Raw genomic sequence first — 26525 nt, forward strand, 5'->3', positions numbered from 1 at the left:
TCAGCTTTCAGTAATTACCCCACCCAGTGAAAATAACACGGCTTCTGCATTGAACGGCAGACTAGTACCTGACAATCAGAAGGAGCATGGCTGGCAGTGGAAGGGTCCAGAACTGGACACAGAAAGCCCTGTGGCCCAAGGAGGAGGCCGTGGGGGAGGAGGACAGGGGAAAGGGCGAGAAGGCACATTGCCATCGTCGAGCTCTGCATTCTCTAACTTACTACCAAGACTGGACTTCTAATTAAAAAAAAAAAAAAAAAAGTTCCTCTTTACATCACTAAGTGTGAAAGATGTTCACGACAAGTTTTGAAGAAAAAAACAACAGCAAAACCAATATACAAGAAGAACTCGAGGTATCTTTTAAAGCACATCTGCGTTAAGTTTTTATTTTATCAGAATTGTGTAAAGCCTATACAGTGGAAAATCCTCTGCATTTTGCTTTTTTGGAGGGAAGATGGATTACCAAAAAAAAAAAGGAGGGGGGGGAGAGAGAGAGAGGAAGGAAGGAAGGAAGGAAGGAAGGAAGGAAGGAAGGAAGGAAGGAAAGAAAGAAAGAGAAAGAAAGAAAACTCATTTTCGACCTCTGTCCACAAAACCCCATGTTAGGTAGTTCACTGTGTAAAAATTATCAGGCTAAAACATCTGGGAAAGAAAGCTATGAAACAGCAGGGAACGTGGCTGGTTTATTGTTTATCTTTTGTTTATGAGGCAGTATTCAAGTTTAATTACTACTCTAAATTAAACTCTAACTGGCATCACGAGACATCCCTTTACATGACTAAGTTAAAAAAAAATCTAGAAATCTCAACTCTGGGTTTTTCAAGTAAGTTGATACATATAGGAAGAAATTACTCAAAATTAACAGCAATTATAGAAAGCTTTTAAACATTTATGGGCACTATTACATGCTCCTAGAGCGTTTATTTATTAGAAGAGTTTAATTTTATTTCTAATGGTTACTATTCTAAAAAGTCGTGAGAAAATCAACAGATATCATTTGGATGTTTGCTGATGGTTAAAGGATGGTATTCTTTTGACTTTATGGCTGGAGGGGAGGCGGGGAGGGTGGAGGGGAGCGGGCAGCAGAGTAAAAAAATGCAACATATTCTATATACAACAGCTTCTTCTATGGGAATGTTCAATTATCAATTACGTTCTCAGAGATTTTTTTTTTCTTTGATACAATTAGGAAGACAGGAAGGAAAAGAAATGTCATTTACTTATCATAACAGTGAGTGACCAGTTTTGGATGAACTTAGCTCTAGGAAAAATAAAAGTTAAAAGCAACTCGCAAAAGATTATGCCAGATGGCATCTGTCATATTGTATTTAGGGTTATTTTAAAGAAATTGCCGCCACTATGAAAACATTCCATTGACAGAGTTTTCCTAGACTGAATAAGAAATCCCAGTAGAGCAGAATCAGGACCCACCGTAGGTCGGTTGGAGGTTTTTCCTCCCTCCTTTAAATGTCTAACTGGGAGATTCTGGTGGGGGAGAAACCTATTTCATACCTATAGTATGCATTATAAACTCATTAAAGCGTAATACTCTCTTAGATGCCTGCTTCCCTATAAACACATTCAACATAAAGGGCTATTTTTAGATTTCGACACCATGACTGGTGAAGAACTGCATAATACATAAATAAATATCTAGCTATAGAATAATAGTCCTATTGGTCTGGCTCATCGTTGAGGACGTCAGTGGGAGGGTTTGGTCAGTGACAGAGGGGCCGGGGGAATTATGCTGGCTTGTAGAGCCCCATGCCCTGAAGGATTAGAGACATATAGATGCTAGTATGCTAATGTATTTAGGTTAAACTGGTCTGGCAACAGTATGGTTAACGTGCGTGTGGTGTTCAGTGTGAGCTCAGCAGTTACTGGGCCAACTGTCTCGGTATTTCTGGGAATCCTGCCTATTCACAGTGCAGGGATTGTTCAATTGCTGCAAAATGTACAAAATGAATTTTACAAAAATGAATTGTAAGGAAGGCCCCATTACAACGATTTTACAGCAAAGATGTCAACATCAATTTTTCTTTCATGCATAGCTAATGATTAAAACAGCATATTCCATTTGCCTAAGACAATTTATTTCATATTGGCACATCAAAATATTGAAATACAAAGTTATCTTTACTCTACCCTTTTTATTCATTGCTGCTGAACCCATACCATTGTTCAAACCCGGAAAAATAAAACAAACTTGGCACGAAATACTTAAAACAAAGGCTCATCAATATTCTCCAATTTGTCAACATCTCAATTACAGCACTGGAAAAAATGTAAATTTCATGTGCTCTAAACACTGAGGGGTCTATTCTCTTGCCAATTCACATGCGTAACTCCCATCAGCGTTAATGGGAGTTACACAAACCCATCAATAATAATAATACTTTGTACATATATTGTGCCTTTCATCTAAGGCTCTCAAAGTGCTCTATGAACAAGGGGGCTGCTTCCTAGTCTTTACTCTGGCAAAATACACAATGAAATACAAAGCAGCTTTTGACTCAGCAGGTACAGAATTAGGGACCCCAAGCCTTATTATCAAACCCCATTTTACTGATGGGAAGCCAGACACAAAGAAGGCCAGTTACTGCCCCAGAGTCCCCAGTCTGTACCCTAATTCTATCCCTGAAAAAACAGATTTCTTCTTCATTCTAATGTGACTAACAAGACAAACTCCCTCCCTTTGGCTGCTTTTAGCAAAAGAAATCAGAGTGAATGAAAATCTGGTTCATATTTGTATAGTTTACTGCTAGGCATGTGCTGTTTGAAAGATATAGTAAAGTCAGGTTTTACATTTTACCAAGTTTGTTTCTTACAATATTTTTAAAATTTGATTTTCTTCCCCTTTATTTGGTTCGTCGCACAAACACTGGAGAGGAAAAGATGACCTTTCACCTGTGTAACTATAGCTCTTTCACTATCAAGTCATAAAATGTGGTATTTTTAGGTTCCAAAGTAAAGATGTGTATGAATCATGTTTGTTGGTAAAAATATTCACAAAAAATATAAAGTAACATAAATGCATGTATTGTTTTATAGCATATGGCTATTAAAGTTTAATTTAAAATGTGTATGAAAACATTGTATTTAGTACAATTCATCCCTATTTTTTCTGTTTATCATAATTTGTTTTGAAACTGAGTCGTTTTACAGTTTTCCATATGCCTGTTGTGCTAATAAATTCTGAATACGCAAGAAAACTCTTTTCTAAACTACGAACTTGGTTTCCAGTGAAACATTTTAATATATTTAATACCAGGAACATAAATTTCCCTCCTAGGTTTTCCATTCTACATCAACCCTAAGATTTAACCTAGGATAAGCATATGTGATTTTAGTCAATAACTCTGTTGACTTTGCCTCAAGCAGATAATTAATCTTTCCCACAGAAAGCTACTCCGGACAATTCAGTGGGCCCAATTTCAAAATACCTTAAATACATGTTTCGAAGACTAATATAGGCCTGAGTGTGACAAAATACATCCAAGCCTGGCCTTGAAAATTTAGTCTGCTTGTAACAAACAGAATACCCTAAAACATGTGTTTGGGAACCACTAATGTGGTAAGCCAGGTAGGAAATTCTCCATGCCAGAACATTCCCCATTTCACAGGAATCGTAACTTTTTTTTGTCCCTCACACTTTAATACGGTAACATGACTGACTTCCCATTATACTCAGGACACATAAGCTACCATGTCCATTCTTTAATCCCACGGAGATAGGATAAAAGGAACAAAATCCTACAGGGATCAAATCCTTCAACATGGGATAAGTGGGTGCAGCTACCCACAACAGAGAGGTTTGTGTACCTCGCTTTTACCCAGGGTATCCGGCTCAGAACTTTTCCCTTTTCTGGCCAAAAACAACAAAACAAAACTAACCAGAATACTATAATTCCATGCCTTGCCTGTTGCTGTAACTCTTCCCAAGCTCCAAACCCCAGGGTCTTCTCTCTCCCCCTCCCCTTCTCTCTGGTCCTTTCCTGCTATCTCCCCTGCCATAACTCAACCAACCCAACAGAACCAGTCAGTTTTAAATTTCAGTTGGGACCTTCGTGACCTGTTAATGAATCTACAGAGAGGAGAAAAACTCACAGTGTTGAGTTATGCCTGGTGTTGCTAGCTGACTTGGAGTCAGAAATGCTTGAAGCGTTAACGTAATTGCAAGAATGTGAAAAATGAAGCGCTGGGCTCCTGAGCAAAGTGAAAGGTCAAAGCGAGCCTCACACACAACAAGTCTTTGGAAGATAGCCTCATTAGACCATTAAGTCTGCTTCTCTTTTCCCCCTCTTTTGTCCAGTGTTTAGGGTGTTTTGTTTTTATTAATAGATACATTTCACCCTTTGTGCTACAGCAGTTAAAGGTGGTAGGGAAGGTGGAGTCGTTCAAAGCTTTCCAGATTTAACCGCACAGAGAAGTCCATCACCATGACATGAAACCACAATTAAGCCATTGCTCTGCAGATCCAAAGAATTTATGTACGCCCCATCTCCAACACACCGTCCAGTTTGATTTTCTCATGTGCAATATAACTGGCCTAATAAAGACAGTAGGTAAGCCTAAATAGATATAATTCCCAAGTTTTTCCACAATTTACCACCTGAGGATTTTCATTTCTTTATCAGTTGCAAACAACCCAGATTCTAATTTGGACCTATTCACAGTTAATGACATCCTAGAAGAGAAGTTTCTTTCTATACCCTTCTTGAATACTAGGAATCCAACATCTGTGGCCAGAAACTTGGAGGAGTTCAAGGCACTCACCCTACATCAACCACCCTCTTTCAAATGGCATGTATGACTACAGCTCAAGCTGTTAAACTGTCCTCCACTTGGAAGACTGTCTAATGCTTAAATATCGTGGCCATAAACACAGTCATAATAGAGATGAAATAGACCTAGGAGATCAGACACCATCTAATGTAAAATATTAAAAAGTAAAATCTATATACTTTCCTGGCCCACATTCAATAATGCATCCTCCTTTAAATTATCATTTTAGTTATAGAAGAGTCATCCCTACCAATATATAATTGCTCTCTGTGCAATAGATGAGTTTTAAATGGTAAAATTTATTCTAAATCACGCTCAGCTTCCTTGTCATCTGCAGTTGACGTCCCCCTTGCCCTCTGATTATTCTAACTTTTAGGATCTGTGACAAAAGTCACCATGTCGGCTGATGGAAATGGAGACAAATGATCTAAGAACTTCAAAAATCCATCTTCCCAAGATAAAATTCCATATAAAATTCACACAGTACTTCTAGAGCTCATAGGAACATATTTTGGCATTTTATGTGCGTTAGAGGCATCATTGCCTGATTACAGAGTAGTCCTATAGTCGATATTGCAAACAAAATCTCCCGCTTATAGAATAATTCCAACTAGTGCATAATAGCAGCAAAGTAAGCCTGTCATTCTATTTACTCACACACAGAAGTAAAGTGTAGATAACCAAATTTATAAAAGAATTGGCAGAACTAATCAATTGTTATTGTAATGTCCACTTAAAGATTAGACATCTCACTTTGACTTTTCTTTTTTTAAGTAATATAAGTTGAGAGGAAATACGTACCAGCTCTCTACCCTGCCCCTCTCCCGTTTACAGGGAGGTAGAAGTGCCGATATCACAAAATACTGAAGTTATTTTAGTTACATCTACTTTGTACAAGAAAAATCCTTGACCTTTTACCTTGTTCACTGCTGTTGTCTCCACTCTGGGAAGCATGGCCCCCACTGGAGGGCCCTGGGGTGCCTGCTGAGTGGGTGGAGGTTGCATCATCGTGATCTCGCCAGGATGCAGGATTCTGATGTCAGGATGCCAAGAGATTTTTTCCACAGTTACCATTTCGGCCATAAGTGAGGAACCAACAGGAAAGGTGTAGAAGCGGAGACAAAAAAAAAAAAAAAATGTATGCATGTTAGTATTTGCAGAACTATGCATGTATCGATCCCACACTTATGGTATGTTGTCTTTTCAGGGATAGGTAGCAAAAGTACAAAAAGAGTCTCTAGAATCTTGATGAGGTGACGGTTAGTTACATCGGTGTATACATTACATGTGTTTAAACTAATTGAAACAGACACTTAATAGGGGTGCTATTCCTTCACACAAATTATACCTCAATAAAGTTAATTTTTAAAGTCAGGAAAAAAGAGTTTTTTACAAATCTAGAAGTCAGGTCTACTCTTGCTGTCTTAATTGGGGCACACTCTTCCAAGAAAGAGGCCAGTACTCTTGGATACTAATTACAGAACAACTACAAAACCCAATGACTCCCTTAAAAAACAAAAACAAAAACAAAAAACCACAGATCCAAGAAAGTCTAGGGTAGCCTTTGCATCTTTTGGATGCATTGACCTAAACCAACCTGAATGAACTCTGAAAATTATCAACTGACTATACAACCAGCAGATACAGTGATACTCATGAACAAAATGAAACAACTATGAACTGTCAGCCATCTGACAAACTGGACAGGACTTTCACGTGAGCTCCATGGAAGCTTTACATTCACAGGGCAGTGCTTTTTTTCCTGGAAGCATGACTGATTTCAAAGGACATGCGAGGCAAACAGAAATTATAGCTCATGCTACTTTGCTGAGTGTATTCTTCTCCTGTTCCTCCTCCCCTTTCCTGATCATTCCCAATCCCCTGCTGTTGCTTAAAGGAAAACAGGAATTCTAATGTACAGGAAGGACTTTATCAGCACCACATGAAGGCAGGCAAGAGATGGAATTTCCTCTGGCAGAAACTGAGAGTAGGAACAGTACATGAAACAGACCAGCCTTAAGGCCAGAGCTGCACACTTGTCACCTGCATGTGATGACTTCAACTAAGCCCAAAGATCTCCTGGGAGCAAATTCTTATGTGGGGGTGGGGGTGGGGTGCAGGGAGATTCTTTGGGAACAAAATAAAACAACATCGGTCTCTCAGACTATGCAATTCCTTCTCATAAGAATTGGTAAATAAGGATTCAGACATGCCTATAGGCAACATGCAAACATCTTGACCATCTGAAAGCAATCTTGCCATGGTGTCATTATATATAGTTTATCCAGAAAAAGAAATTCAGTCCATCATTTTCTTCTACATCAACTCTAATGTATATATAGAATATAAAATTATATCAAAATAAAATCAAGAAACCATTGTGAGACAAAAATAAGGGACTATTCGTAATTGGGACGACAACAACAACAAAGCCCCCTTTTCTTCCCTCTACAGGTCTACAAACTGACTGCAAATTCACATTCAGCATTTTCGAAAGATGATGAAATGACCCCAAACTCTATAGATCAGTAATATCCATATCAATTAATGGTACTGGCACTGCTACCAGACTGATAGCAACTGATTCAAAGTGAAAATCCTAAGCAGAAATCTGATAGCAACTGATTCAAAGTGAAAATCCTAAGCAGAAATCTTATGGCCATAAATACAGCACAGGCCTGGATATCTAAAGGTACGTTTTAGAAAGCAGATCAGAGAATGGAGTAGAACAAAATGAAAATCAAGGTTCTGTGTTGCCTGTGTTGGGACAAAGTCATGCCTGTGATTCTTCTTTTTATTTAAGTTAGAAACCACTCCCATAGTTTTAAGCTAAAGGCAAATAGAATACAGGGGCTCAGGATGCCTGGGTGGCTTAGAGGTTGAGCCTCTACCTTTGGCTCGGGGTGTGATCCCCGATTTCCGGGATCAAGTCCCAGATCGGGCTCCCTGCACGGAGCCTGCTTCTCCCTCTACCTGTACCTCTGCCTTCTCTCTGTGTCTGTCATGAATAAATAAATAAAATCTTAAAAAAAGAAAAAAGAATACAGGGGCTCTTCAAGCTTTGCAGCCTCTTCGTGTCAGCTGTTCGCTGGATGGTAATCAGATAAAGAGCTAGAAGAATTACATGAAAAAAAAGAAAGAGAGAGGGAAGAAAAAGAAAGAAAGAGAGAAAAAGAAAGAAAGAAAGAGAGAGAGAGGAAGGAAGGAGGGAGGAAGGAAGGAAGGAAGGAAGGAAGGAAGGAAGGAAGGAAGGAAGGAAGGAAGGGAGGGAGGGAGGGAACATGGCATGAGTTGGTCCTACAAGAACACTGGCTAGAGCCTTCTATCAGAAAATGAAATAACTGAATCACCTTGGCCTAGGCTAAACTTCTCAGTGTATACAGTAAGTGATGTTAATTTTATGCACTGCAGGCTTTTTATTAAGCAGCTGCTATAAAAGCTCCTTATCCCTCATGAAAATTACAATAATTAACCACTAACATCTCAACTATGTTTTAAGGTAAATGTCATCCAACAACCATTATATCATCATTCAAATGAAGCTGGGTCAAATCTTTTGATTTGGGCACTACAGTGACTTGAAGCTGCTGCTCAAAGGGACTTCCTGCAACTGAAAATACTGGTTTGTCCTGAATAGTCAAACCTGTGCCGTGTTTTTAAAGACAGACCTTATTAATGTACAATTCAGTGTAACTTCCTTCAATGGTTTTTGGAGGGGGTGCTTTCTAAACCAAAGGGGTGAAAAATTAGCCATATAAGCAAATATTACTTTAAAGGCAGCTGATTCCTCTGAGCGACTTGGGCCTTTGGTTTTTCAGCCAGGTTCTAAAATTTGCTCCTGTTTACTATTTAACATACCATGCCCCTGTCTCTCCTCTTTCCTCCCTCACATCCTCAAAAATGCTGTCCCCAACAAGTGTAAGAGGGTGTTATTTCCATAGAGTGTCTTGAGTACCATGACCCATTTGAGAGACTGACACAAACTCAGGAGTACCATGGCATTCATCTCATTTGAAAGTAGAAAAAAACAGATGGATTTCTCTGGGGCTTCGGGGCTGTGGAGTTACCCCAAAGTTGTCCATATCCAGCTACACCATGGTGACTTGATCATATCCAAAGACAAACGCTGATAATCTGGTCCATAAAAAACTGCTACCTTCCTGGTCATAAAAAACCCACAACCTACATGGACAGATAAAATATAACCCTTTACCCATAACACTATTTTTTTTCCCCCTAGACTGAAATATTTATTTGTATCACAACCTCTTTCTTCCTCCCTAGATGCTCTCCAAATTTACATCCTTCAAGAATAACTGCCTGGCTTTCTGCCAAATTATATGCAGAAGTTTAGTGAATTTTGAAACCAAAGTGGCGGATGAAAGCAGGTGAAACACATGATGTATGTACAAAATACAGAGAAATGCTCTCTGAGTGTGGGTGAGCACTCAGGTACATGCATTCCACTACATGCGTCCTGTTCTCCAACTGAAGTATCATGAAGACACCCGAGGGCAAGGAGTGAACATGTTTCTATTCCCAGTGGTTTTAATAATTGGGAGTCAAATATGGTTCTCTTCTTGCTCTGACGTAATTGTGTTAAAGAGCAGTGTTAGCAGGAGAAAAGCAGTGAATACTGAGTGGAACACAATAGAAGGAGATGGAAAATAGATATAAGAAGCTAGGTCTCCAGGGGCAGTATTTTCTATTTGCTGGGCTACAGACTCACAGCTGATAATGCAAGTTGTAATTAATATAAAAGCATGAGACAAGCTGGGGAGTGCTTGTAGTAGCGGGGCCACAGGAGATCACTCTGCTGCTCTTCTCTGTTTCTCATTTACACACAGCTTTCCCTAGAAAACACAATTCTGCCAGTGTTTTCTCCCTTGAAATTAAAAAAAAAAAGAAAGAAGAAAGAAAAGAAAAGAAAAGAAAAGAAAAGAAAAGAAAAGAAAAGAAAAGAAAGAAAAGGAAAGGAAAGGAAAGGAAAGGAAAGGAAAGGAAAGGAAAGGAAAGGAAAGGAAAGGAAAGGAAAGGAAAGGAAAGGAAAGGAAAGAACAGGAAAGGAAAGGAAAGGAAAGGAAAGGAAAGGAAAGGAAAGGAAAGGAAAGGAAAGAACAGGAAAGGAAAGCAAAGGAAAGGAAAGGAAAGGAAAGGAAAGGAAAGGAAAGGAAAGGAAAGGAAAGGAAAGGAAAGATGTAGCACCATCACTGGTTTTTGCTAAATCTGGGAAAGAGCATGGATAGGACAGGAGTCTCTGGGCATAGGAAGCAAAACATGCACGTGCCTCTTTTGTTGAGATTGCAGATATGGTGGGAATTGTAACATTTTATACCACTATGGCATTGCAGTGGGGACCTGCCCATAGGAAAATACTTAATAAGTCCTCGTGAACTGGCGGTATTGCCCTGTTTAAACGATCCCACAATGCTCATGGTTCTCCCGTTGCAAAAAGACAATGGAGTAAAATGTATGAGTGTTTCTAAATAAATACAAAACTGACTGGGGAAGTAAAATGTATTAGGCTTCAAAAAGAAAAAAAAAAAAGCCACACTACATACGGGTTCTATCTAAAATAATCCAAAACTCATCTTAGACCCCAAATGAAAAGGTGATTCAGTGGATGTGATATAGGAGAAAGAGAGCATTAGATTCGAATTATGACACTAGGGTGCCACCTCTAACTGAATGTGCAGCCTTAAGCAAGTGATGCACTTCATTTCCCTGGGACTGGTTTCCTTTATCTCTTTAAAATTAAGAAGTTAGGCCAGATAATCCCTAAGGTCACTGCTACTTCTTATTTCTATTATTAAAAAAATACTTTAAAATAAGCATTTGATTTGCTAAAATCTACACTTCTAAAACATGATCTATAACACCAAGTCAGAATATATATATGAACTCAGACACTTCTAAAACATGATCTATAACACCAAGTCAGAATATATATATGAACTTGGACAATAGAGTAGTAATTCAGAATATATGCTTGTAGGTAGAAAGCAATAGTAAACATATATAAAGATATTTTAACCAGCAAATGAAGCACACAAAACTAATCTGACTCAATATGTTTAAACAACAAAGGCAAGATACGCTTGCATCACCGCACGTAATTAATATGTAACACATTCCCTATGACTTTATGATGTTTTAGTTCCTCATTAACATTGTGCAAAAAATATTTTTTTTGAATAAGATGAGGATTCCTATCATGAGCTAGTCAAGCCTACAGAAGTTAAAAGCGTTAATCATATGGTTTGAAAAAATGTTGAAATTTCAACTTCATTATTCTAAAGTTGACATAAGAACTCAAGAGAACCATGTATGCTTTCATAACATGGACTCACTCTTTAAAAATGTAAATAGAGCTGGGGTCTTTCCCTCATCTCCCTGCTTCCACCTTTATTAAGCTTCGGGAATTAATATGTGAGTAGCTCTCAAAGAAGTGGCAGGTACTCTCTGCAAATTCCAAAAACAAATACCAAAATTAAAAAAAAAAAAAAGAATCCCTCTATTTAATGGAGCAACTTTTAGAAAAAAGAGAAATTTCTTGTTTTGTTGGTATACCATCGTATTATAAAATGTTTCCAATAATTCTGAATTGCATTGGGAAATTCCATAAAATGTTCAGTCTGAAAAAAATAGGAAATCAATTTTTTAAAATATCAAAATTTTCATCTGATAGTGAATGTCAGTGGTTGTCAAGTGTTTGTTTAATCTCATCTCATCACAGTTACCCTGCAAACATACTTCAACTGCACAACCGAAGTAATTTAAATAATATAATTCTTTTGAATGGAAAATTGACAGAAGAGCTATCAACCTTCAGAAACTACACAACAACCAACCTTCAGAAGCTACACAACAACCAACCTTTAGAAGCTGCATAACAATAACAACAGAGAACTCGTGACCCCGCCATGTTGCGCTGGTGGATAGAACTCAGAGACAGAACTTTCCTGGAATGGGTCCCTGGAGACCTTGGATAACACACCACAAGGTCTAATCTCATACTAGAATTTAAGAGACTATCTGATAAAATAAATCATCTGTATTATTAATATTATTATCAAATCGCATTATTTTCACCTTGATATTTTATAATCACCTAAGGCTACTGCCCCTCACCTTGCTGCCTAATCCCTGCTAGACGTTGGCCTGTATTCCATCAGCGACAAGGTTCTGGGGATTCTCCCCTCAACTTAACCTATTTTTAAAAGCTGTATATAGATCAATAAACTTGACATATTCAGAGACGCAAAAAAAAAAAAAGCACATCTTAATTTATAGAGCTTTCAACATAGAAATTAACATTTTTTTATTAATCGTATTATCAGAGTTAGACAATTTTAAGGCACCTGTCATGAACTATTAACAGATAAAGTTGTATTTTCTTTCCTATCTTTAATTCATCCGAAAAGAAATAAATAAATAAGACGAGATCCTTAGGAACATTAATTACCAATAATAATAGAGCTGTATGCACTTCAGGCAAATAAAGCCTGGCTCAGAAAATGTATTTCAAACAGATATATTTCATTTATCTAACACTGTTCTAGACATATGTGAGATCTTTGAATGTAAATGTAAAGATATATTTTATTTGGCTGCACTAGATTTAAAGGCTAGATCTATGTAAAGTAGAAAATGTGGATATCACCTATTATTTAGAAATACTACAGACTAGGAGAAATATGAATATTCCACAATAGTTTTCAAGTTGGAAAGTTTTTTTTTTTTTTAAAGAATTGGTTTCTTGACATGTTTATTTTAAACATAATAAATTTGGATGTCTGGGAAACCTAACATGACTTGCAGCTGGAAAACAGAGTTCTATTTCCTTTAACCGTCTTATTTTCTTCTTCCCAATATTCCAAAGAATACTGTAATAGTTGTTTTCCACCAATAACAATTACTCTCACGTTGAATAAGAATATAAAATAAACTATATTATAATATAAAAACATAAGTATTCATCATGGATTTACTAAAAACAAACTAGGAGCCAAAGTGGCAAATTTCATTTTCTATTTAATTCCAAACTTTTTTTTTTTATCATCATGCCCATCATGTAAATGCCGATAATAAATGAACGAGTTCAGTATATCTAATGAATGTAACATATGAAAGGTTAGGACACTCTGGTTGTATTTTTATCAGTGTTACATCAGATTATTTACATAAAATTACAGAATGTGAAATCGGCATGACAACAGCCTGATTTACCATGTAATAGTATATAAAACTCATTCTTAAAAGCCTGCCAAAAATACTTGCTTTCAAGATATTTGTAGCAATTACTTTCATTTGGTTTTCTTTGCAAATTTTTCAGTATGAAAATAGAAGTCTATTTCGGCACCTAATATCTTGTTCCTGACGCTTTTCTCTCTGCTTTCCACTACACAAAATTGCACATTTATTCTTTTATTTCACTCTCTCTCTTTCCTTGCCCATCCCTTCCTTGAACACACACACACACACACACACACACACACACAATGCAGCCTGATACCACTTAATAAGTATAGAGGTGTATGTGTTTTGGGGGTGTCAAACAGCTGTCACAAACTGTCACCTCCACAAGAGAAACCTTGGCACACAACAAATTAAACTACACTTCTTTTTTAGCTGTCATTATTCATAGCCAATAAGTTGAAATGCTCTCGGCATTTCATGTGCAAATAAAACCACGAGGAAGCGCAGCAGATCAGAATGGTGGGCCAACAGATAACACAGAGAAAACAACACGCTGTCTCTGTCCTTCTGAAGTGGCTCATCATCACCCCTGCCCCAGCGTGCACCAAATGAGATCTAGCCTGGGGCAATGTATTAAATATGCATATCAAAGCAAATGAAAAAATAAACCTGGAGATTCAAATTGGACACATTTGCATGCTGAAAGTGTCCACTCATACCACCTTTCAGGTAGTAGTGCTGCAGTATTTTCCCCTTTCTGGTGGGTGGTGGTGGTGGTGGTGGTGAAGGGAGGGTACATTTGCAGGAGAGGCAGAAACATAAGCAAATTCACTTTGGAGGGAGACGCCTTGAAAATGAACATATAACCCATGCACCTCTGGTACAAAAAGATAAAAAAATGGTGAAAGCCCCACAAGGTCTTCTTTCCCCTCCTGCATCAAATTCAAGTCTGCAGCAAATCTCGTCATTTCCCCCTCGGTGTGCCTGGCGGAACAAATTCTTGCTTCCTTTCAAAACAAATAGCAGGGGGCTAAAGTAAAAATGTTATAGTTCAGATCTCCAGGAAATAAAAGGCTTTAAATTATGATGCCCAATGAGGTGGCAAGCCCTCATGGGTTCAAAATAAATCAGTTGTCATCTTTACTTGATTGGGGGCCTGAAAGAGGAGCAACAAATGTTACAGTTGACTCTTTTATCCAAAGATGATGATTGTTAAATTATTAAAGCGCTATCCTCTTAGGTGCCACTTCCTTTCTGAGTGTAATTTAAATATTACGATAGTTTCATAAATTGGCACTATCAGCCAATACCCTAAACAGCCTAGTTTATCTCATCTCTTCTATGTAAACATCTGCATGTTCTAGTTACACATATCCACTTGAAAAGCAATTGCCAAGAAACTATTCTAGAAAACCAAGTAGTCAAGACCCCTAGAAATGTCACAAGAAACGTTTCTGCCTGCAGATAACTGTGAACCTCTCATTCTATAAACCATGTAACTAGACGCCTTCCCATTCCTCCAACATTGCAGAATGTATTTGAATTGAGAAACAGGAAGTGATGAAAATAAACAAATAAATTACAACAACAACACATATTTCTAAGGTGGTGTCATGCCTTGTAGACAACAATCCTCATCATATAGCCACACAGCAGCAAGTAAACTTTTCATAGCTGCTTGCTGCACCCTTTTGATTTTAGTTATTAATACACTGAAATACAAAAGAGCCCCTCGAAGTTCCCCCCATCATGATGGAAAAAGCCAAGAATAAAAGATGGGCACAGGAGCTTTCAACGCCATAGTATTTATTCTGTCTCAGAACTAGACAACCAGGATTGAGGGTTTTTTGTGTTTGTTTGTTTTTTTTTTAACTTTTGTTCTTAGGCTGGCTTTCTATACAGTACAAAGGCTAATAATTAAAATATATGACTGTGTATTTCAAAACTTTTTTTTGGGGGGGTGGGGGGAGATAAAGAACCTCATAGAAGGCTTATTCTCAAGGCATCTCAATCCATTCCTGTTAACACCCAGGAATTGGGGGGGGGGGGGATGCAAACTGCCTTCAAGCTTCGAAGCCTGTTTAACTCCACAAAGTGTTAAATTAATATTTCAGCCAGCAAATTATTAGACTATAGCCTATATCGCTTAGGTTGTAAGCTCAATTGAATATAATCTATAGACACCCTGTCCCCCACCCCCAGCTTGAGTTCCTATAAATAAACTGCTGTTCACACCCACTCTTTAACCTTGCCACTCTTGCCTTTCCTACCAGCTGCAATCTTTCTTCTCTTTGCTTCTTTTTCAAATTTTCAGTCTCACTACATATGCTTTTTTTCTTTCTTTCTTCCTTTCTTTTTTTTTTTTTTTTTTTTTTTTTGCATCAGAGTCCCTAGATCAGTTCCAAAATAGGATTAAACACAGAGAATAGAAAGAAATCTCCCATCCTGGCCTGACATACACAGTCATTCCTTACTACTCTGTCTTCATTCACCAACTGTTTAAGTGTTAAAATTCAACCACTAACCTATGGTTACTCAATCGCAGTTCCCTTCAGCTTTGTGTATTACATTGTGAATAATTGTTTCATCAAAGTTACTGTCTTTTATTATGAAGATGCTTCAGGCGCTTGGCAATAAGTCCATATACTGACAATAAGTTTCTACAGAGCAAAAGCTCAGAGAATCATAATGTGTTCACTCCTTTTATTTCGAATGCAATGCAAGGTTGCCAATAATTCTCAGGATTGTCACTCTATGAGACCCTGGAAGTCAGCAGCCCCCCTCCCCAGTTCCTCTCATCGTTCAGTTCCGCACCTCCCCCCCCTCCCCCCCCCCCCCAGCTAGCTGACTTGCCTCTCTGTCCCTGCTGCACTGATTACACAGAGTTGAGAAGGCAGAGAAGGTAGCAGGCACCATATCAAACAGACAATTTGCTAACACTCAAGCCACCAAATGCAGGAAACTTTACACATGAAGAGCACAAATCACTCTATCAACTCCCTGGTCTCTTTGGTTCGCCACATAAATAAGAAAGGGGGCCAGGAAAGGGCAAAACGAAGAGGAAAGGTAGGGCAGAGGTAGTGTGAAAGGGAGAAAAGACACCCACCCCCCAACCAAGAGACCAGATCATTTAAAAAGAAAACTAAGTTTGAGCTCAGCTAATTGTTACAAGTTTTTTTTTTGTTTGTTTGTTTGGTTGTTTTTTTTTTTTTTTTTTTTTTAATGCTTTAGCCAGTGATCTCAAAAGAATGCCAAAGGGCTCTCAGACTTACATGGTCAGCGAGATTTGTAGAGGAGCCTGAAAGTTCTTCATGATCTGACTTGGAGCTGCCGTCTCTTTCATCGATGACAAGGTCGATGGGCATTTTCCCCTTCAAACAGCTAATGTACCGATGGCAGAAGTTATCACACAGTTCGTGGACCTAAAAAGGAGGGTTCATGGTGAAGGGTTTAGCTTATATTGTTCTTGTTATTGTTTTGTTACATTTTTAAAGGGGGAAAAAAATCAGGTTGCAAGGTTACATGTGGAAAGGGCAACAGTGCAATGTCTTCCAAACTAACTCTAATTAATGGGTGTAATACTTGAAGGCAAGGAAACAATAGAGCAATTGTTGCAGCAGATATTATTCTCCAGAGACTTCCCTGAGCAACAAGTTACAATAAAGAGAGAAAAAAAACTGGACTGGAAATAACTGGGTTCAGACTGGGAGTCCAAGGGGGAAAATCCCATTTGATGATAACATCAAAATGTTAAAACACTGGAACTGGGAATAGCATTGGCATTTGCGATTCAATAAGCTAAGAGTTTTGTATGTTTCCAGGGGAAAGTGATTGAGCTGCAGAGCAATGTAAAGACACCCCAGCGAGGATGATTCCCTCTACTTGCACCTAACACTTGGTCTGGTCTGAGGGTGAGCTAAGCTAATAGAGATGCAAGCAGGCTGAATGTCCAGTAACACAAATGGTTTGCTGCATTTCAAAATAATCCCGAATGCCTGGGGAAAAAGGCGGGAGGGGGAAGCAGGCAGGGCTGTTCTAATTCACCCTTCCTCTGAGACCCTTGGGAAGGAGCAATCCCAAGGACAGACATGGTAACAAAGTTGCTCAAAACCTCCAGGTGCTCAAAGACATCCCAAGTCAGCTAAGAAAGGAGAGTGGCTAAATCAAAATGGGGAGTGTCATTTCCTGCTTACCTTTTCTAACTCCAAAAGATGAAACCTTAGTACTTGTATTGCTTGTATCATCTGAAAGAAAAGTTTAGAGTGTGGAGTTAAGGCTCTGTGACTCAGAAGTCCTGAGTGGGGGTGGGGTGGGGTGCTGAGGTTATTGAACTGGGGAGAAGAAACAGGCAAGTGGCCAGGCAAAACCCACACGCTGAAAAACCGTCAGAAAAACCAAATGATTACTGATCATCTCTGCTTCACTGGCCACGGGGTAGGAATCAGACTCAACCTGAGCCGAAGCATCTAGTATCTCTGCCCCCTGTGTTCACTGAGCTATTTGTAAGGACTGCTTTCCAAGGCCAGGCCTTCTTTCTCCGCCAGAGTCTTTAACCGTCCCCTCTCTCGACCTCAGGCCAAATTAAAAAAAAAAAAAAAAAAAAGAAAGAAAAAGAAAAAAATCCGCTTCTTCAGAGAAAGCTTTTTAGAACAGCACACCCTGCGAAATCCGTCCTTACTAAAGAAGGAAATACTCAAGATGAATGGTGGAGCGAGGCCTTTGAAAACGGATTTAAGTACTTTTAATATTGAAATTGTGCAAATTAGCAAAAGAATCGCACCTAAAAGTGGCCCGCGCCCGCTTGCCCCCTGCGTCCCTCCCCCATCTCCCCGCCCGCCCTCCGCCGCTGCGCCAGCGGTTACTTCCTTCGGGTGAGCTGCCGGGGGCTCGGCTGCCTACCCTGGCAAACAGAGGAAATCGCTCACTCCTCGCAGCCGAGATCTGGGACTCATCCATCCCCTGCTCGCAATCGGGGCGCTGTGTCCCCGCTTGCTGCTCCCCGGCCTCCGCTTTCCGGAGGTCCATCCCCACCTCTCACCTCCCATCTCCCTTGCGGGGGGGCTCTAAGCTGTTCCCTTCCTCCCTGTCGCTCCCGAGCTGCAAAAGAGGGCTCTGCTCCAACTGCCCGGAGTTCCGGGGGGGAAAGTGGGTGCATCCAGGTAGGGGTGGGGGGGGGCGGGCAGGCTGGGGAAAGGCAAGAAACGGCGAGCCTTACCAAGTTGTCCAGCTCTGGATTCGAGGAAAAAAGTGGCTTTTCAGCGCGAACCTGTAGGAAGCAGGGAAAGCCAAAGTGAACTACCACCCCAACCTAGAAGAAGAGCAACGCTGTCACGGACTACACTGTGTGCGCGGGTATATGGCCGGGAAGAGTCGAGGGGCTTTGGTAAAAGGCAGGAAACAAACCAGTGCCCTAGATTGGTGGGTTCGCTTGAAAAAGTTCTGGGGCCTTCAACTCCTCGCCCTACTAAGGGGTGCCTGGGACTGCAATGCCGTAGCTGGGAACTCTGGGCCGAGCACCCCCTTCTGCAGCCGTCTAAGGGGCTGTGGCTCTCGGCCTCCCTCACCTTAGCGCCCGGCGCGCACCGCCCCACGAGGCGCCCAGCTTCCTACCCTCCCAGGCCCTATCCCCAATACTTGTTCAAGTAGCTGCAGGCGGGGGAAAAGGCCAAGCCCCAGATTAGGAGCAGGTCAACTTTAATTCGAGGGTCGAGCCCCTGTATTCCTGGCTGGGGGGGAAAACAAACACCCATATTTATCTCCGCTTCCAATTCGCCTCCAGGCTCAGGGATGGGGAGGAGGCGAAGAGCACAGGCTGGGCCAGAGGAACAGATCGGGTGTCCCTGCCTTTTCCTCCTCTTTCATGTACAGCTCCGAGGGAAGGGGGGGGGGGGGGGGTGAGGGTCTGCAGGAGGGTGAGTGGGTCAAGAAGGTTGGACCTGCTTGGCGAAGACCGCGATGTCCTCGTTGAAGGAGTCGGAGGAGCAGACGTCTCCGCCGGCCACTCCGGGTTCCCGGGGAGTGCAGGTCGCCAGCTCGCACTTCTCAAAGACCAGAGCTAACAGAGGAAACAACGGGTGCCTAACGGGCAGCGCCACGCAGAGACACACACACGGAGACGGGGTGCAGAGGGGAAGGAGCAAGAACTGTAATCAACAAGTTTGGAGGGTTCGGATTCCTTCTTTAATAAAACAGGCACGCACCACACTTTACAACCCTTCCTTAGCCAGCCGAGCCTGGGCCAGAAACAGAAAGGAAAAACGGCCTGGCCCTCCCCCCCCGAGCTCAGGAGCCCCTCAGATGGAGACGGAGAAGCCCCTGGCCACTTCAGCCCGCCAAGTAAGAAAAGCCTCCGTTGGAGGTAATGAAACATCCAAGCAGCTTAGGCGGTCTGGGGCTCGGGCTGATCCAGACCCAATCCCCACACTACGGAGGCCGCCGAACCAACCCCCTCATCCCCAGCCCTGACCTCTCGAGAAAGGAACACTTTGTGAAAAAAAAAAAAAATTTTTTTTTTTAAGAATTGCTTTAACTCTGCAAATTAATGGTTATTTCGAAGGAGGCCGAAGGCTTCACCTATATATACACCCGAAGTGTTATTTCCTACATCTAAATCGGAGAGAGTGCTCTTCCAACCTCTTCACCCTCTTGCCTTACAAACTTGTTTGCTCTACTTCTAGTAAAACCCTTGTGTGTATGGGGGGGGGGGGGACACACACAAAATAATAGGAATGTGAGACGCGGAGGAGCTTCCTTCCAAAGACCACATTTCTCCAGCAGGCAAAAATAAATACATTGAGTGTTAAAACTTGGAAGTGTGCGTGCGCGTCTGCCCTTTGTGTTCCTCGGGGCGGTTTAGCTACCCTTCGGGATGCTTGCGGCCTCTGGCTTCAGGCTCAGTGGCCGTTGACCGAGCGTCCCCTCCCCTCGCAAACCGCCGCCTTCCCCACCTACTCTACAGCACCAGTGGTCCACTCTGGGACCGTGCACCTCCACGCCTCTCCGAGTTCTCTCCGAATGTAAAATACGTAATTCCTAGCCATCTCCCTCACTCCTCCTTAGAGCAGCTCTATGCAAGCACCAAGTCCCTTCCACCCGGGGGCACGTCAAGGTCTACCCCCTTTATTTGCAGAGAATTAAGAAGTGGGTGATTAGGACTTCCTGGCCGATAGAAGCAGCTCTGATCCCAGCTCAGGCTGCATTTAGTGACTCCCAGACTCCCGGTAGGAAACAGAGGAGGAAAAAAAGAAAAAGAAAGAAAGAAAGAAAAGAAAGAAAGAAAAAAAAAACACCCCAAACCCAAACCAAAAACCCAAACAAACAAACAAGCCAAAAACAAAACAAAACAAAACCCCAAAGTTGCTCCTTATCGGTAGGAAACTTTCTCCTCCGTCAAGGCCTCTGTTAGGGGGCCGGGAAGGACCAGTGCTGCGTCCTTTGGCCAGGAATCCCGTCCTTGGGGAGAAGGCCCTGGCAGAATTCTCAGGACTCAAGTCACTCGGGGCGGTGGGGACCGGAGTGACAGGGTCGTGCGGGTGGGGGAAGCCTTATCTTTCGGGGACTTACACTTAGGCGAAGAGGAGCAGGCCCCGGTCTCCGAGCTTTCTGCAGGCAAAGCGGTTCCCACCCCCCCTCCCCTGCAGAAATAGCTCCCCACTTGGTCGACCATCCCCTCAACTCCCACAGAGACGAACACACACTCGCGCTCACAAACAGTACACGCTGGGTCGGGGGGAGGGGGGTTGGTTTACCCATAGATCGCGTCCTTGTCCCGCTTCAAGGCGTCGTTGACAGCGGATCCCATGCTGGCCGGCATGACATTGGGGTGCGGGGCGTGCGCGCCGTAGTGCTGCGTGGCGTGGAGCGGCGGCCCGTGGTTCAGGTGGTGAACCGGGGGGATCGGCCGCGGCGCGTGAGGGTCTCCGTACATGGACGCGGGCACCCCTACTCCGTCCATCCCGCCGTAGTGGGGCAGCTCATCGTACTGTCGGGCCCGGCGAGGGGAGGGGGCGCGGGAGGCCGGGGACAGCCGGGCGGGCACGGGAAGAGAAGCCGGGAGAGAAGTGGGAAAGGAATGGGGAGGAGGAGGAGGAGGAGGGGGGGGGGGTGGGAAGAGAAAGAGGAAAGGAAGGGACAGAGAGGGAGGGAGAAATAAAAACAAAGTCAGAAAGGAGAAAAGTACCGAGCACGAGTTGAACACACAGAAACCAAACCGGCCGAAACAACGAGTTGAAAGTTGCGGGGGGAGGGAGGGCGGGCCGGAGGGGTGTGTGTGTGTGTCTGGGGGGGAAATGTTCTTAAATCGTAAAATGAAAAAGTGTTTAGAGGAGGGAGAGGGGAGCAGCGAGCAGCGAGGCCGGGGGCGGAGGGGGCGCCGGGAGGTCCGGCCCGGGCGGGAGGCAGCAGAGCCGGGGCGAGCCGACCCAGGGGGACGCGGAGCTGGCGGAGGAGGAAGCCCCGGATCCCACCCCTAACCCCCCTCCGCCTCCTCCCGAGGATCCAATAAATCAAAACGCGAAATGAAACAAAATAAAGAGAAGGAAAACGCTGGTAACCAGGAGGAGGACGCCGAGGGCGAGGGATGGCTGGGGCCGGAGCCTCCCCGGGGGCAGGGAGCGGAGGGGAGGGGGGGAATAACGTGAAAGTTACCAGAAACATTATTTAGCCGCCGATTCCCCGCGTCCTTGTCAATTTCAGAGACAAAACAAGCAGCCCAGGCTAGTCTAGGCTGCGGCAGCGCGGCGGCGGCGGCTCCTCCGCAGCCCGTGCCCGCCCCGAGCCGCGGGAGCAGCGGCGGCAGCGGCGCAGCAGCAGCGGCGGCGGCGGCAGGAGGACCGGGGGACTCGCGCTGCCGGGGTGAGAGCTGGAGCGAGGCGAAAGCGGGTAGCGACTGCACGCGCACACACCCGCCGCTCGCCCGCGCTCGCCGCCCGCCCGCCCGCCCGCTCGCACAGCGCTGGGACACGCGCGCCCGGACACGCACACACGCGCGCACACACACACTCGCACACACGCAGAGGCACGGGGGGGAAAAGCCGGTGAATAATTCTGCTGCTATGTTTTTAAGCACTGGCCGCCATCACCGAGCAGCGAGCAGCAGCAGCAGCAGCAGCAGCAGCAGCAGCGTTGCAGGGAGAGGAGGCACCGGGGCAGGCCCCTCTTAGCAGAGGATTTATATCTAGGTAAGTGTTGGAGATTTAAACCTACCCTTTGCGCCATCAGTCTGCGCTCCAATAAACTCCTGGATGTGTCGTATATTTAATATCCCAGTCCGGATAAGAAAGTGATCTAGGCTGAAGATTCCTTTTTTTTTTTTTTTTTTTTTCCAGACCAAAAAGACTTCTCCCAATTCTCCAATATGTTATTTTTTAGGGGGAGAGAAAAAAGAACAACAACAAAAAAAAAAAAAAAAAAAAAGCCCAGGCAAGACAACGAAGAGTTTTTGGTTTGGTTTGGTTTTGTTTTTTTTTTCTTTCCTGTGATATTTCTTCTTTTTCTCTTTTTTCCTCTTCTTCCTCCTCCTCCTGATCTTCCTCCTCCTCCTCCACCTCCTCCTCCTCCTCCCCCCTCCCCTCCTCCTCCTCCTTTTCGGTCCTCCTTTCCCCCTCTTTCTCTTCTCTTCCCCTCAGTTGAAAAAAAAAAAAAAAGAAAAAGAAAAAAAAAAAAAAGAAAGAAAAGAAAAAGAAGGAGAAAAAAAAAATTGTCAAGCCCCCGAACTGAAGGTTACGAGCGGCCCGTCAGCAGCCCACATGTAACCGAACTGTCGTGTTTCATGGCTTTTTGCCACTCCAGCTGTCAATCAAAGCCCGGAATGTCAAGGTAGTGAATGAATGATGGTTGATGATGATGAAGAGGAGGAATCTTTCAGACCCGTTTTTTTCTCTTCCAGCAAAACTCCGCGAGGGGTTTCTGCTTCTTGAAATCCTTTCCTCCCCCCTCCCCCCCCCTCCTTTAGCTCGGCCCCCGCGGTATCTCTAATAGGATCCTCTCTCTTTTAAAGTATCGTTCAAAGAAAGCGGGGGGGGGGGGGGGGAAATCAAGAAAAAAAAATGAATAGTTTGCAAAAACTGGACTTCCTCCCCCCGTTTCCTGGTAGGTATTTTGTCTCTCCCTCTCTCTCTTGCTCGCTCGCTCGCTCTCACTCGCGCTCGCTCTCTCGCGCTCCCTTTCTCTCTCTGGGAGATGAGTGGGTGTCAGTAGGTGCTGGCAGGTTGGCTGCTGCCTGGCTTATAGGAGAGCCTCGGTTTGGCGGCGCGGGTCGGCGGCGGGAGAACGAAATGACGGAACCCGGAAGTCGTGGTGGCCATCGCCCGTCGTGCGGCGGAGACACATCCCGGGAGCGGGGAGCGGGAGCGGGAGCGGGAGCGGGAGCGAGGAGGAGCGCGCCGCGCCGAGCCTCTGCTGTGCAGCGAGTGCGCTCGGACGGCCCCGGCCGGGGGGCGGGGGAGGGGAGGCAGGAGCCCGGCGGGCCCGAGCAAATCAGCGAGCCTGCTCCTCCGCGGGGACGGCCGGGGAGGGGGGCGGCGGGGGGGCGGGGGGCGGGGGAGCGGGAGGAAGAGGAGCGCGCGCGCGCCAGTGTGTGCGCGCGCGCGCGAGCCAGGAAAGAGGGAGAGAATGAAGAGGCCAGGGAGAGCGCAGAGAGGAAAACTGCAGAAAACCACAGGGAAAGTACGGTACCGCCTCACTCCTTATATATATATATTTTTTTTTCCCCTCAAACTTCCTTCTAGTGCATTTTCCCATCACACCGGGCTCAAGCCTCCTGGGGTCGCGTCCGGGAGGTTCGGCGTGGCGCTCTTGCTTTTGTTCCTTTTAATTTCGCGCGCGGGCCCCCACTCCTCGGCCAGGCCCTCACGGCGTCCCTGCGGGCTTCCTGCAAACAGCCAGGGGCAGCAGGCTCCGCGCGCCCTATCACTCCGGAGCTAGAGGTGGTTTCTTTTTTCTTTTTCTTTTTCTTTTCTTTCTTTCTTTTTTTTTTTTTTTTTTTAGTGATACTTTCTTCCCCGTGCTGCACATCCAGCACCCTTGTTGTCAGCATTTATTTGTTGCCAGGACGAGAAGAGCTAAGCTTGCATCAGAGAGCGCTGTCTCCTAGCGGAGTGGACGAGGGCCACCCCGGAGACTCTCTGGGGGCCCGCGGTGGGATTGGGAGGGAGGAAGTGGGGAGGAGTCGTTGGGATGTTTGATGTTGTCTGCAGTCGCCAGGAGGAGTGTGCGAGTGTGTGTGTGTGTGTGTGTGTGTGTGTGTGTGCGCGCGCCACTACTGTGCGCCTCCGAAGTGGAGCTCACTCAGAGCTGAGAAGCACGGGAGAGGGAGGGAGGGAGGGAGGGAGGGAGGGAGGGAGGGAGGGATAAGACGCCTTGCGAGGAGGAGAACTGACCGGTATTCCCTGCCCAGCTTGGTTGCGGTCGCCCGGGGTGCAGGGCCCGGAGCGCCGTAACTCCAGCTAATGGTTGTGTTAATTGTACTGGGCGATTCGGCTGCTTGGGGAAGACTCCGAAGGAACTTTTCCAAAAAGGAAAAGGAGGAGAGTGAGGGAGGAGGAAGGTAAATATCCCACATGGGTTGTGAAGACGGTAGTTCTGGCCGGCGCCTCCCCCAGTCCCTGCTGGAGCTGCACCCAGCCGCACCCCGACGCCCAGGGTTTCCCGGTGGCCTTGCGTCAATCACTCGGAGCCTCGAGCTGGGGGCGGAGTCTCGGTCCCCGGGCGCGCGCGGCGCAGCTGCCCCCTCCGCCCCCCCGGCTCCAGCCCGCCCCGCGGTCCGGCGCGGCGAGCTGCCGGCGCACCCTCTCCCCAGCTCCCGGCTCTGGCCGGGTGCACGGGCCCTGGCCCAGGGGATCGAAAACAGACTGTTCCTCAACAGCAGATCCCCTCTCCAACTTTGAATTCATTCTGCAGAGTAGAAAGTAGGGTATTCTCCGCGCGCTGCTTTGACCCGACTCCCCGGGGGAGAGGAAGCACAGGGAAAATAAAGTTGTGTGTGTGTGTGTGTGTGTGTGTATGAGAGAGAGAGAGAGAGAGAGAGAGAGAGGCTCAGAGGAGCTTGGGGAGGGCTGGGTGGCTTTCCATCTCCTCTGCCTCGCTGTGAGCGTTCAGGCAACACTCAACTGAGCTTAGATACCAGCCTGCTGAGACTCCAAGCTAAGTCGGAAAAATTTGGCCCCGTTTTCATAGGGCTGGGGAATGAGCTCCGGAGGTCAATAAAGCCCTCCAAAAATAATGAATGATTGAGCACCTGTGATGATGATAGTGATTACCAGAGCAATTAAACAGTTTGATTAAATGAGCCATCATAACGATGATGTCTGCGCGAAATCGGCCCTCACCCAGAAAGACAGTGCGGAGAGGCTGGCAGAGGCGAGGCTAGTGCGACGCCGGGGAGCCCCGTTGACCAGAATATAGGGACCGCCGGTCGCCTGGAGCTTCGGAGACGAGTGTCCAGACGAGATTTCCAGCACTTTTACGCTGGGCTTCAAGCCTGTATGAGCCACCGGGTATGAAACCTGCAGGTTGTGGGCAGGGTCCATACATACCCCTCCTCAATATTTTTTTTTCCCTAGAAGGACTCCAAGATTAAATGCATCCTCCTTATTTGTTGCTGAGTTGTTCGTCGACATATAAGAAAAGGTGAGTAGTAAAGGAAAGAGGACACGAAAAAAGTTGGCTTGCAGAATTTTATTTCAAGCGGCAGTTACGTGAGTTCAGTTTGGCTGGGGGTTTCGGGAAGGATGAGAGAAAAATAACAATCTGGTCTCGCCTGCGGAGCGTTGTCTGCTAGAGATCTCGAAATTGCTGGAGTCGAGTTCCCCGTGCCTCGCCACTAGCTGAGAAGTTTATAGTGATTTTTAGTTTTTATTCTTCCAGTTGTTCGTATTTTCAATATTGTGTATGTATTGTCGTCAATGGGGTTATTGTTGTTTTAAATAGCCTGTATAGGGAGTGCCAATTACTTGTCCTTTAAAAAAAGAAACTCAGTTTCCTTAATAAATGCTGCTTTTGTAAAGATCAACTTCGAAGCAAACATCTACATTGCAGAGTTTAAACATTCAACGTTGCTACCTTCTGCTGCTTCTACCACCGGTTTTTTTTTTTTTCTTTCTCCCTAGTGATACCGTGAAGTGAGATAGCATCCCCCACAGCCTTTATCTAGAAAAACTTCACTAGCGTCTGAAAGAAATACAAACATTTCTTACGTGGCAGTGCATCCGAGTAAAAACAGTGCAGGGCGATTGATGATTTTTGTATTATTTTCAAACAGTTGTTAAACTCATAATGGGTTGATAATTCCTTAATAATCTTGGGTTTTACAAAAGAAAAAAAGCTTAAACTCGGTTTTCATGTGTTTTAATCATTCGGGCGATGCAGAGGTCATTTTAACCTGAACTCCTTTCTTCCTTACTTTCTAATATTCTGTAACTTCTTTTGCATTGTACTGGATACATTAAAGCAGACTACAGGGATGGTCTGGTTGATGTAGGAGGGAGAGAGAAATAGGACATTTTAACATAGAGTCAAAGGAAAAAAAAACAAAAACAAAAACA

At 44.2% G+C, this 26525-nt stretch overlaps 2 protein-coding genes across 26 annotated transcripts in view; one reads left to right on the plus strand and one right to left on the minus strand.

The window, feature by feature from the left end:
• The window catches only part of MEIS2 (Meis homeobox 2), a 207155-nt gene extending 184828 nt beyond the window's left edge, over nt 1–22327 (minus strand). For 4 of the 13 annotated variants that reach the window (XM_025998432.2, XM_025998436.2, XM_025998430.2 and 1 more), the window contains exons 1-7: nt 22189–22327; nt 20733–20965; nt 18921–19062; nt 18200–18250; nt 17178–17228; nt 16257–16406; nt 5704–5818 (exon numbers count right to left, since the gene is read on the minus strand). In XM_025998432.2, coding sequence (XP_025854217.2) covers nt 5704–5818; nt 16257–16406; nt 17178–17228; nt 18200–18250; nt 18921–19062; nt 20733–20965; nt 22189–22200 — 754 coding nt within the window. In that variant the 5' untranslated portion in view covers nt 22201–22327. Of the gene's footprint in view, nt 1–5703; nt 5819–16256; nt 16407–17177; nt 17229–18199; nt 18251–18920; nt 19063–20732; nt 20966–21630; nt 21817–22188 lie in introns of those variants that run through there. The other 9 variants (XM_072738219.1, XM_072738221.1, XM_072738217.1 and 6 more) reach the window with 4 other exon arrangements.
• The window catches only part of LOC112919805 (uncharacterized), a 66094-nt gene continuing 60879 nt past the window's right edge, over nt 21311–26525 (plus strand). The window contains exons 1-6 of one of the 13 annotated variants that reach the window (XR_011997317.1): nt 21315–21531; nt 21679–21837; nt 22049–22163; nt 22311–23393; nt 23712–23909; nt 25545–25611. Coding sequence is in view for 2 of the 13 variants with exons in the window: in XM_072738223.1 (XP_072594324.1) it covers nt 21501–21531; nt 21679–21837; nt 22049–22163; nt 25545–25605 (366 nt within the window). In the remaining 11 variants the exon portion in view is untranslated. Of the gene's footprint in view, nt 21532–21678; nt 21838–22048; nt 22164–22310; nt 23394–23550; nt 23650–23711; nt 23910–24337; nt 24891–25544; nt 25612–26525 lie in introns of those variants that run through there. The other 12 variants (XR_011997319.1, XR_011997318.1, XM_072738223.1 and 9 more) reach the window with 12 other exon arrangements.

Source organism: Vulpes vulpes, chromosome 15, assembly GCF_048418805.1.
Source record: "Vulpes vulpes isolate BD-2025 chromosome 15, VulVul3, whole genome shotgun sequence".
Classification (NCBI taxonomy): Eukaryota; Metazoa; Chordata; class Mammalia; order Carnivora; family Canidae; genus Vulpes; species Vulpes vulpes.